The sequence below is a fragment of the Portunus trituberculatus genome, chromosome 50, assembly GCF_017591435.1.
Source record: "Portunus trituberculatus isolate SZX2019 chromosome 50, ASM1759143v1, whole genome shotgun sequence".
Taxonomy (NCBI): Eukaryota; Metazoa; Arthropoda; class Malacostraca; order Decapoda; family Portunidae; genus Portunus; species Portunus trituberculatus.
This window is the reverse complement of record NC_059304.1, coordinates 29972232-29984471: the sequence shown is the minus strand read 5'-3', so window position 1 is coordinate 29984471 and position 12240 is coordinate 29972232. Positions and strand designations below refer to the sequence as shown.

Genomic DNA, 12240 nt, shown 5'->3' with positions numbered 1-12240 from the left:
CCGACATTGAGTTTAACACAAACTCGTAAGAGAATAATATTTGGAGGTATTATAAGTGGTGTTTTATGTTTCTGTAGGTGATGTGTGTGTGTGTGTGTGTGTGTGTGTGTGTGTGTGTGTGTGTGTGTGTGTGTGTGTGTGTGTGTGTGTGTGTGTGTGTGTGTGTGTTGCGGAGTCCTGTTATCTGCGTGGGTGGTCCATCTGGTGTACACTCGACACCAATGACGTGATTGGCTGGCATATGATGTTGGAGGCCTTCCTTTCTTTTTGTGTCCCTTTATCAGACATCAGTAAATGTTTTATGTTATGAAATGTGTTTTGCATTATACTTAAAATTATTTTATAAAGTGTGACATAAGTATTGTGGACTGTATACATATTATGAGGGATACAGTACATTACAATCACTCAAACTTCTCAGTATATGTGAATGGTGGAATAGCCTACGTAAAATAGTGAAATCACCTACACAAATACAAGTTGACAACTAGGAAAAGAGCAATCATCACATATGGGCTGCCATAATGGCTGGAAAGGCCCATGCCACTCCCCACATAGTCTGGCAAATCTTCAAGAAAAAAAAGCCTACGTAAATCTTGTGTGGCGTGGTGAGGAAGTACACAGTGGACTGGTGGTAGTAGCAATCTATGTAAGATGTTATGACAGTACTACAAAGAGATATAGCAAGTTGGAGGTAGTTCAGTGGGGTTTACATAGTACCCTCAAGAATTTAATCTTACTTTCAGCTTTACTATCTTACAATCCGGGAAATCCTAGAATCCGGAATCCCTGAACCCCCATGACTTCCGGATTTCTGGACTTTTACTGTATATATATATATATATATATATATATATATATATATATATATATATATATATATATATATATATATATATATACACTGTATACACACATACACACTCAATCCTCATTTATCTGGATTTCGTTTATCTGGAATTCAGTTAATCAGGACAGTGTCTAGATATTCATTTAATGACTTGAGTCCAGACATCCAACAAATGAATTTAAGAAATGCACACCTCACACACTTCCATAAACGCTAAACAGATGGAGGTGCAGCTGTGGCAGGCGGTTGTAAACAAGTCTGGCTGCCGCTAGTGAACACTGTGCATTGTCTGGTATCAGTGAGCAAGTTTGTACATTTTTCAGTACCTTAGAACTCTTAATTATGTCTCCCAAGGGTGTTAAGCACAAGTGAGCACTCCTAACAAGACAACCCCTTCATTAGCCAATCAATATCAGGGTTCGTATTTCATGCAAAAACTAAAGCCAACCATTATTCTTTTGTTTGACAGTATGAATATTATTCCAATAGTCCACCCAAGAGGTTCAAGAAAATCACTTTATCATTTGCCTTGGATAGACTTGTATTTTCTTGTAGCTAGAGATAATGGCTTCTGCTTCTTCATGTAGCAGTGATAAGGATTATCATAATTATGAGAGATAGTGAGGATATACAGTATGATTCGGATTATGATTATGAGGTATGAGGGGAATGCTCTGTTTACATCGGCAGATGGTTGTGTGGGGAAGCGGGAATTCATCTAACATTTGCAAAGCAAACTCTTATCCGATATCCAGCTTATTCAGGTCCAACTTCACTGTGATTTACAGTATTTTTTCTGTTGTATTTCAACTGATGACAGAAAGACGAATTAATTTATGATTAAACTCTCCTTTCCTTGAAAATCTCAAAATACAGGCAACCCTCACTTAACAAAGGGGTTACATTCCTAAAAATCCCTTTGTTAAGAAAACCAATTATAACAAGTTTAACTCCTGACTTGAACTTCCATTGAGAGTAAACAAAGCGAGAATGCATCATAGTACAGTGAAAGGTTTAATGAAAGTAAAAATTATGAAGTTAAACATTTAGGCAGTTTTATCTAAGTCATTATTTTGTACACTAATGTAATGTATGTAAACAAAAGGCACATCATTGTATCACATACAAAACTTATGTACCACATTTCCACAAGGCTTTCCATTTTATCCATTGTAGAGTAATGACTTCAGTGGTTCTTTTAGCTTGCAAGGAAGATACAGTCTCACCAGCCTCCTTAATAGAGTCTACTGACTTGAAAATAGTAGAGACAGTAGATGGAGTCAAGACGGTGCAATGCTATTAGTTTTCTCTCCTCTCTCGTGTCTGTGAATAATATCCAGCTTCACTTCGAAAGTAAGAGACTTCCTGGTCTTCTTAGCAATGCTAGGCGACATTGCAGGGCGTTTTGGTGGTAAGTTGAGTGAGGGAAGACGAGCTGCTGCTGACACTGTTATTGTTTTGAACATGGGGAGTGTGTGGTGCGTGTGTTGTCCACGAGAGGCGCTGCTGTATTCAAAAGCCTGTCGGCTTGCATGATACGACGGGGCTTTCAAACTTTGAAAAAATTACCTGGATAAAACTTCGTTAAAGCGAGTTTGGTGTTCATTAAACGAGCAGATGGTAGTAAAATGAAACCTTCATTGTAGCGAAATTTCGTTGTGTGAACCTTCGTTAAGTGGGAGTTGCCTGTATTTCCTTTTCTAAAACATTATGAAATTAAGGTGTTTAAAGCAGAGCTCCATTTAATGCAGTGTCAAATAAAGTTAAAAATCTGCAATCTAAAAGTGTTAATCTTCTCTCCCTGCCAAGTAGCTATAGTCCAACTCAAATATGAAGGCCGCTGAGGGGAGAGACCTAACGGGGATTCCCCGGCTGCGGCGTCGCCAAGCATCGTAGCACATGTTTCGATCTCATTATTAACTTACATCTTAATGAACCGTCATAAAAGTGTATTCCTCTAAATTTCTAATAAGGATGTATAGTGAGCTTTGAAAATTGTTTTAGTGTAATGAAGACAATGATTTTGTATAGATATCACAAAATGTAGCACCACTGCTCTCCAGCATTGCTACTTTTCAAGGTTGGACATGGGTGAGGTCAACCTCCCTGACCGCTGATAATCCCCAGGTCAAATCGAGTCACTCTTCCCCTCCCTGTTGCTCAGGATGGAAGGTGAATATCTCGTCCGCGCTACTCGCCATCGTAACCTTCATAGTCAGGAGAAATTAATTATTTACAGCGTCAACAAGTTCTGCTTAAAGGATTCTTTTATTATCAATGTGGAGGACACTTCTGATGAAGAACTGTCTGATTAAATAGCTGAGAGAGGATTATGCCTACAGGGTAAAACCTCTATAAAAATAACGCACCTTAACTCTTACCTCATGGGTGGTGTGGAAAAAGAGTAAAATAAAACAACAAATAAGATGCATGTCTAATTGTCTATTTTAGAGAGAGAGAGAGAGAGAGAGAGAGAGAGAGAGAGAGAGAGAGAGAGAGAGAGAGAGAGAGAGAGAGAGAGAGAGAGAGAGAGAGAGAGAGAGAGAGAGAGAGAGAGAGAGAGAGAGAGAGAGAGAGAGAGAGAGAGAGAGAGAGAGAGAGAGTGTGTGTGTGTGTGTGTCGCGTCAAAGGAGAACCAATACATAAACTGTTGAAAGACTCGCGCAAGCAGGATTATACACACATACACACACACACACACACACACACACACACACACATCGTCGATGGCGGATGTGGTCGCTGAGCTCCAGAGCAATCATCTCTAATTCTACAGTTACCATTGCCTAAGAGTAACCAAGGTGGGAAAGGAGCTGGTAATGTTTGTCCCATCTCCATATAGTCATGTTAACTGTTGATTAGCAAAATAATGTCCAGGGAAGGTAAATATAAACTGTAGCCTGCGTTTGAGCCATCAGCTGGTTTGTTTACATCTGCGCAACATGGCGGCCGTGAACTCGAAAGATGAATCAGACTTCACAGGATTTCAAGGAATAATGGAGAAGAGCGCTTATGTGAAGAAAATTCTGGAGTTGGAAGGTAAAATTGAAAACTGTTTGAAAAGTATGGGGCCTTGGAAACGAGTTATGACAATGTAATGAAAGAGTGTGCCGATATGAAGAAGGAAAATGGAGCACTGAAAGAGGAAGTTAAGCTAATTAAAGTGAATTGCGAAAAATGTGGAGAATCTCTAGGAAAAGTGATGGAGAAGCAGGCTGAATGGAAAAAAGTCAGGAAGTGGAAAGAAAGGAGGTAAATTACAAAGTTGCAAGTCTGGAAAAGGAAATCAAAGAGTCTGGGAGAAAACTTTGGGCCTTGCTGAAATTATAGATCAACAGATCATAGAAGAGAAGATTGCTGAGAAAGTGGTGAAGGTTATTAAATCAAATGAGACATTGGTGAGGAAACTGTAGACAAAAAGAGATGTGTGGTGATATTTGGTGTGGAGGAGGATAAGACACCGAGTAAAATGGAGAGAGAAAAACATAAAAAGGTGATAAATAATATCATTAATGTGGTGCAGGAGGAGGAAAAGACCTAGTACAAGAAATAGAGGACTTCCATAGAATTGGAAAGTTCACAAGAGAAGGTATGAGGCCAATAAGAATCAAACTTAAGTCACAAAAGGATGTAGATGAATTGGTGGAGAAGTCATGGAGGCTAGCCCAGCAGGAAACAACAAGGAAGATTTGGTTGAGAAGAGATCTCGGTGAAAAGGAAAGAGAAATGTTAAATGAGTTGAGAAAGGAGGCTTTGAAAAAAATGAAGAGAGGACAGAAGAGGAGAAGAAAGAGTTTTTCTGGAGAATCTTGGATATGAGACTGAGGAAGTGGTTCATAACCCAGAAAAGTACAGTAAGAAAGGACTAAAGAAACTTACGTATGAGCGGAATGTAATGTATTCCAACATAAATGGAGTGATATCGGGATTTTAGAACTCAACGATTACTTGAGGACAAGAACCCAGATATTGTGGGTCTTACTGAAACAAAACTGAGAGAGGAGAAGACCTGATGATGGTTGGAGAAGGAAATATAATGTTTGGAAAAGAAATAGAGTAGGTAAGATGGGAGGAGGAGTGATGTTGCTGGTTAAAAAGATATAAAGGTGGATCAAGTGAAAGAAGGTATGGGAAAGGCAGAAGTGCTAAAGATCAGAGCAGAAACTAATGAAGGAAAAAGAGGCACTACATAGTGGTGTACGTACCACCTAAGACAAATGCATGGTCAGTACAGGAATATGAAGAAATGATAAGTGATACAGGAACATGTCTGGAAGAAATGTTGGGTGGCTGTGAACGAACTATAATGATGGGAGATTTTAATTGTAAAGAGGTGTGTTGGGAGGACTGGTCAATGGAAGGATCAGAGACAACATGGGAAATACACTATTGACACTGGCAATGGAAAATGTGTTAACTCAGTGGGTCAAAGAAGATACTAGGTTTGGAGGAGAGGAGCATCGTCAAGACTGGACTTGGTCTTTAGTACAGAGCCAATGGTCATTGAGGAGATGAGGGTGGAGTGCCCTTTAGCAAAGAGTGATCATGCAGTTTTGGAGTTCAAGGTGATAGATGAAGAGAAATCTAGAAGAAATGAAGAATATAAAGTGGGAAGATGGAATTATGCCAAGACAGATTTTGGAAACCTAAAGAAATTCTTTCAAGAGACAAATTGGATGAAATTCAAGAGTGCTAAGGAGCAAATGAAAAGTGGAAGGAATTTATAAAAATATACAAAGAAGGTGAGAAAAATTTGTACCAATAAGACAACATAGAGAAGTTGGAAAGCAGGACTGGTTTAACGATAGATGTGAAAAGGCTAGAACAAGAAAAGAGGATGCATGGAAGAGGTGGAGAAGGAAAAGACGGATTAAGCAGTGGGAAAGTTACAAAAGAGCAAGAAATGAATATGTGTTGATTAGAAGAGAAGAAAGAAAGAAACAAGAAAAGGATATAATTGATAAATGTAAAGACCAACCAAGGCTTTTTACAGACATGTGAACAACAACATCAAAAATAGAGAAAGTATTGAAAGTTTAGAAGTAAATGGAGTATGCAGTGAAGATCCCAGGAAATGGCAGAGGCTATGAATGGATGCTTTCGGAAGGTATTCACAAAGGAGACTGCTTTTGACAAACCACTGGTAATGGAACAGAAAGGGATTATGAAGGAGTTTCAAGTAACTGTGGAGGAGATCAAGAATATGATGGGGAGTTTAGAAGTGAGAAAAGCTGTGGGACCTGATGGGGTATCAGGATGGATTTTAAGAGAATGCAGGGAGCAACTGGCAGAAAAAGTTTGTGAAGTAATTGATGCCTCATTAAGGGAAGGTGTAGTGCCCCAAGACTGGAAAAGAGCTAACATTGTCCCAATCTATAAATCAGGTAACAAGAGAGACCCATTGAACTATAGACCAGTGTCACTTACAAGTGTGGTAGCTAAGATGTGTGAGAGGGTGGTGAAGAATAGATGGACAGACTTCTTGGAGAAAAATGACATACTTTGTGAGTGTCAATTTGGTTTTAGAAAAGGGCGTTCATGCACGACAAACCTGATATGTTACTATTCGAGGGTGATAGATGTAATACAGGAAAGAGATGGTTGGGCTGATGGAATATATCTGGATTTAAAAAGGCCTTTGATAAGGTACCACACGGAGACTGATCTGGAAACTTGAAATGGTAGGAGGAGTGCATGGCAGTTTACTAAAATGGATGGAAGACTTTTGGTAGGAAGAGAAATGAGAACAATAATTAAGGACAGACCATCAGAATGGGGCTTGGTGGAGAGTGGAGTTCCACAGGGATCAGTGTTGGCACCAGTAATGTTCGCGGTCTACATAAATGACATGGTGGATGGGGTGTCCAGTTATGTGAGCCTATTTGCAGACGATGCAAAATTGTTAAGAAAAGTGAGATGTGACAAAGATTGCGAACTACTCCAGGAAGACTTGGACAGAATATGGAAATGGAGCTGTACATGGCAAATGGAGTTCAACACGACAAAATGCAAGAAAATAGAGTTTGGCAAGAGTGAAAGAAGAATCAGGAGTATGTACAAGATAGGAAATGAAGACATAAAACCAGTCATGAAGAAAAAGACCTTGGGGTGACAATTACCAATGACCTATCGCCAGAGAGACATATAAACAAAATAATTGGAGAAGTATTGAACTTATTGAGGAACATAAGAGTGGCGTTCGTATATTTAGATGAAGAAATGATGAAGAAAATAATTACTGCAATGATAAGACCGAGGCTTGAATATGCAACAATACAGTGGGCTCGAACTTAAAGAAACACATAAGGAAACTAGAGAAAGTACAGAGGGCTGCAACAAAATGGTGCCTGACTTAAGAGATTTGACTTATGAAGACAGACTGAAAAGAATGCAACTTCCGACCCTGGAAAACAGAAGAGAAAGGGAGACCTGATAGCAATATACAGAGTGATGATTGGCATGGAAAAAATGGATAGGGAAGATCTGTGTATGTGGAATGAAAGAATGTCGAGAGGGCATGGGAAAAAACTAAAATGGCCACTTATAGGAGAGATGTGAAAAAATATAGCTTCCCTCATAGAAGGGTGGAAGCATGGAATAGTTTAGACGTGGAAGTGGTCAACGCAAGGAATATTCATGATTTTAAGAAAAAGCTGGACATTAATAGATATGGAGACGGGACAACACGAGCATAGCTCTTTTCCCGTATGTTACAATTAGGTAAATACAATTAGGTAAATACACACACACGTGCATGAGAGAACTATATAGTAATAAGAAACAGGAGGAAGTAGTAACAAGCCAGAGAGAGAGAGAGAAAAAAAAAAAAAGAGAGAGAGAGAAAGAGAGAGAGTGGGAGAGATGGGCGTTTCTCCACACTTCAGTGTTAATCCTTTAATTGGGGCTGCGACGTTTGGCGACGTCGCAGCCGGGGAATCCCCGATAGGTCTCCCCCTCTCAGCAGCCTTCATATTTGAGTCGGACTATAGTTATGAGTAAACCTACCTCCATAGGAATGAACTGGGTGCAGAATGGCATAACATTCAGCTCTGGTTCAATAGACATGTACTTTTCCAAGACATCAGGCAGGACCACTCCTTTCTTCCTCCATGACTTGATCTTGAATACATCCACACCATCAGTAGCTGCCACTGTTGCTGAGGATATAAATACAAATATAAATAGGCATACATATACATACAGAGAAGACTCAATACTCAAACATCTTAAAAATCAAACTTTTCAGTACTCGAGCGCAAACATTCGACTTGGTACTCAAAAAAATATCCAAAACTTGAACAGTTGTACACATGGTTGTCCCATTTTGATACCGGCAATTCCATTATTACGGTACTACAAAAGCTAAAATACCAGTTTTCTGGTATACTGGATACCAGTGCACATCCCTACTCCTGCCACCATTTGGAACGATTTATGTTCAGATATTGACTCTCCAGTGAATATATATATATATATATATATATATATATATATATATATATATATATATATATATATATATATATATTTTCAGTCAACCCTCGGCTATCGCGACTTCCGCTTTCGCGTTTTATTGCTATCACGCACCCATGAAAAGCTGCTAAAATTTCATTATCGCGACCTCAAATGCCTGCTATCGCGCGCCCAGCCATGACGTCATGGGATATCTGAGCGCTCATTGGCCAAAACCGCCTTCCCGCCAAGATCAATTCGGCTATCGCGTTTTCGGCTATAGCGATGCTGTTTCGGCCCAAATTGGGCGCGATAGCCGAGGGTTAAGTGTATATATATATATATATATATATATATATATATATATATATATATATATATATATATATATATATACAGTAAGGTCTCGGTTTACGCCAGAGTTACGTTCCTGAAACATGACGTAAGTTGATTTTCTATGTAACTCGAGTTTGCATACATTTCAAAGCATATTATCGAGTTTTCAACCAATCATTCTTTATGGTCATTCATGTAAGTAAAAGGTTATATTGTTATATTGTTATATCATTTACAACTATGTAGGAATATGAAACACAAGCTTGGTTTTGTTGTTGATTAGGGCCGCAAACGCGAAGCACTGCAGGTTGCCGAGAGGGGTGGACGCCTGAGGCCACCAGGAGGGTGGGCAGGTCGAATGTTGTGACGCCCAGGGCGGACAGCTGGGAACGTAGTGCAGTGCGGTGGGAGTAGAAGCGTGGGCAGCGGAGCAGGAAATGCAATAGGAAAGGGCAATAGGTATCAGCAGACAGGCGCAGACGGTGCAAGTGAGCTGCGAGTGTCGTGTGGCCCAGGCGAAGACTCCGGAGTTGTTATTGTTGTGATGGTGGGTGCGCGAGCCCTCAAGGTCGTCAACCTCCCCGTTGTCATGATAACGTGCTTCCCATTTTCTTCTTCCCTCCCTCACACAAAGCTGCTGCCTCCCTTCTCATGTCTTTTAATTATGTCCTCTTTTTCTTGTAGCATAATGGTTTTCCTTTTCTTAGCATCACTGCTGTCACTAAGTACTTTTTTCTTTGGTGTCATTTAGCAAGATACTAAGAACTTGAGTCAGTAAACGCAGAAGTAGGATAACACTTGCCAGGGGCGACGGTGGGGTGGAACTGAGGCAGGGTGTTATTGTATTCAAGCGTGAGGCGGGCGGTGTGGCGGGTAACTACTAGTAACGCCTGACGGCCAACAATAACAATAAATCCCGCGCTTTACGATTTATGAATTTTCAATTTTTTTTAATCTTAAATTGCCTTATAGTGGACTGAAGTCACTACGAGTTTGACATAACTTGAGACCGACATAACCCGGGACCTTACTGTATAAGGGATCCTCATGATTCAAGTGTTCGCAGTTCAAATTATCACCAATTCGAACTCAGTTAATTAATATCCAATCCTCAAGGTTCGACCGACTGACTCGCCAATTCGACATTCATATCTCATGTGCCACCCATCCGGTCAAATCCACCGCCAGCCCAAATTTGCCACCACCCCGCCAGGCAGAAGTGTAAACCAACACTACCCTGTGCCAAGGCTGCCACTCATAGGGGAAATCCCCTACAGTAGGTGATTTTAGCCTACTGTAGGGGAAAGGGGATGCCTACAGGGAAAATAGCAATTTGCAAGAAAAACTAGAGTGTTTATTGACAGTATGTAGGGGAATGGGGTTTTTTTTATTTCAAACACTAAATATTTGTCTGGACACCTATTATAGTTTATGAAATATGGACTCTATATATATATATATATATATATATATATATATATATATATATATATATATATATATATATATATATATATATATATATATATATATATATATATATATATATATATATATATATATATATATATATATATATATATATATATATATATATATATATATATATATATATATATATATATATATATATATATATATATATATATATATATATATATATATATATATATATATATATATATATATATATATATATATATATATATATATATATATATATATATATATATATATATATATATATATATATATATATATATATATATATATATATATATATATATATATATACTGTAGGATTTCCTATGAGTGGCAGCCTTGGCACAGGGTAGTGTTGGTTTACACTTCTGCCTGTCGGGTGGTGGCATATATATATATATATATATATATATATATATATATATATATATATATATATATATATATATATATATATATATATATATATATATATATCTCTCTCTCTCTCTCTCTCTCTCTCTCTCTCTCTCTCTCTCTCTCTATATATATATATATATATATATATATATATATATATATATATATATATATATATATATATATATATATATATATATATATATATATATATATATATATATATATATATATATATATATATATATATATATATATATATATATATATATATATATATATATATATATATATATATATATATATATATATATATATATATATAATATATATTGGGATTATGATTGATGATGAACTTAAAGGCAATGCAAACACAATTCTAGTTATTAAAAAGTGTAGCCAAAGACTTCATTTTATCAGAATCTTAATGCTCATGTAGACAAGAAAATAATCAGTCTGTTTTATAAATCCACCTTAGAGTCAATTTTGAATTTCTCTATCACCACCTGGTACAAAAGCTAACTTTAACAAACAAAAATAAGCTGAACAAAATAGTTAAAAAAGCTAAAAAGTTAGGGGCATCAGTAACGTTCAGACATTCTATATCAAGAGGCTGCAATAAAACAAGTTGGAAAAATAATGCAGGACCAAACTCATTCTCTAAATAACAGTTTTATATTTTTAATGTCAAGACGAAGGCTGGCACTGCCATTGATAAAAATGGATCGGTACAAAAAATTATTTGTCCCTAGCCATCTAGTGCTCTTCAACCTTTTGTATTCACAGAAATTATTTTAATGCTTCTATGTGACATACTTTTATCTTATGTATAGTACTTTTGGAACCTGTTTGCCATAAAGAATTTCACTTGTATGTATCATGTAGAACAATGTGACCAATAAATCATCTTATCTTATCTTATATATATATATATATATATATATATATATATATATATATATATATATATATATATATATATATATATATTCCAATTTGACATATAAGATGCTCTTTTTTTCCAAAATTTTGGCTCATAAAATCAGCCTGCGTCTTATACGCGAAGTTGAGACCTCCCATTGGCTCCCGAGACACACTAACCAAGCTTATGATCAGTGTTTCTACCTAACCTACAATCCACTCATCATTATTTTATTGCTTGTATTATTATTATTATTAACAGTATTACTTTAAAAACAAATTGTTGTATTATGACTGAGTCTTAAAAACAAATTATCACAAAAATGAAAGCAATCTATTGTAATCCATGAGGCCGTGAGTCTTGTTTATAAGCATCAGCTGATCAGAAGAACCCCGCTCTACATGCCATCTGTTGGCAAGAAACAAAACTACAGAATATAATCCATCTAATTAACTTCTATTCCATCCAAATTTTTGTTCCTTCTTCTTGCTTTTTATTCATCTATTCTATGTCTATTCTATTACATCTATTACCAATCTATTCAATGCTTATTCCATTTACCGTAAATACTGTTCGTGACCATAGGGGATTTGGTATCACTGCTGGTAAGGGTGTGAATTGTTTTGATTTTTTGGTAACATTGGAACACCCTCCCCATCATCATGGCAGTAGCTTGGAAAAGACTGAGCTACATGATTTCTTACAAATCAAGAGTTGTAGAATTTGCCAAGGAAAATGGGAATAGAGCAGCAGCAAGGGCTATTGGGCCACCACCTACGGAAAAAATTATACATGTCTG

General features: G+C 37.1%; 1 protein-coding gene across 1 annotated transcript in view; it reads right to left on the bottom strand.

Moving 5' to 3' along the window:
• Positions 1-12240, bottom strand: part of LOC123499957 (cytosolic 10-formyltetrahydrofolate dehydrogenase-like) — a 330856-nt gene that overhangs the window by 275678 nt on the left and 42938 nt on the right. The window contains exon 3 of the mRNA XM_045248489.1: positions 7856-8007. Coding sequence (XP_045104424.1) covers positions 7856-8007 — 152 coding nt within the window. The remainder of the gene's footprint in view (positions 1-7855; positions 8008-12240) is intronic.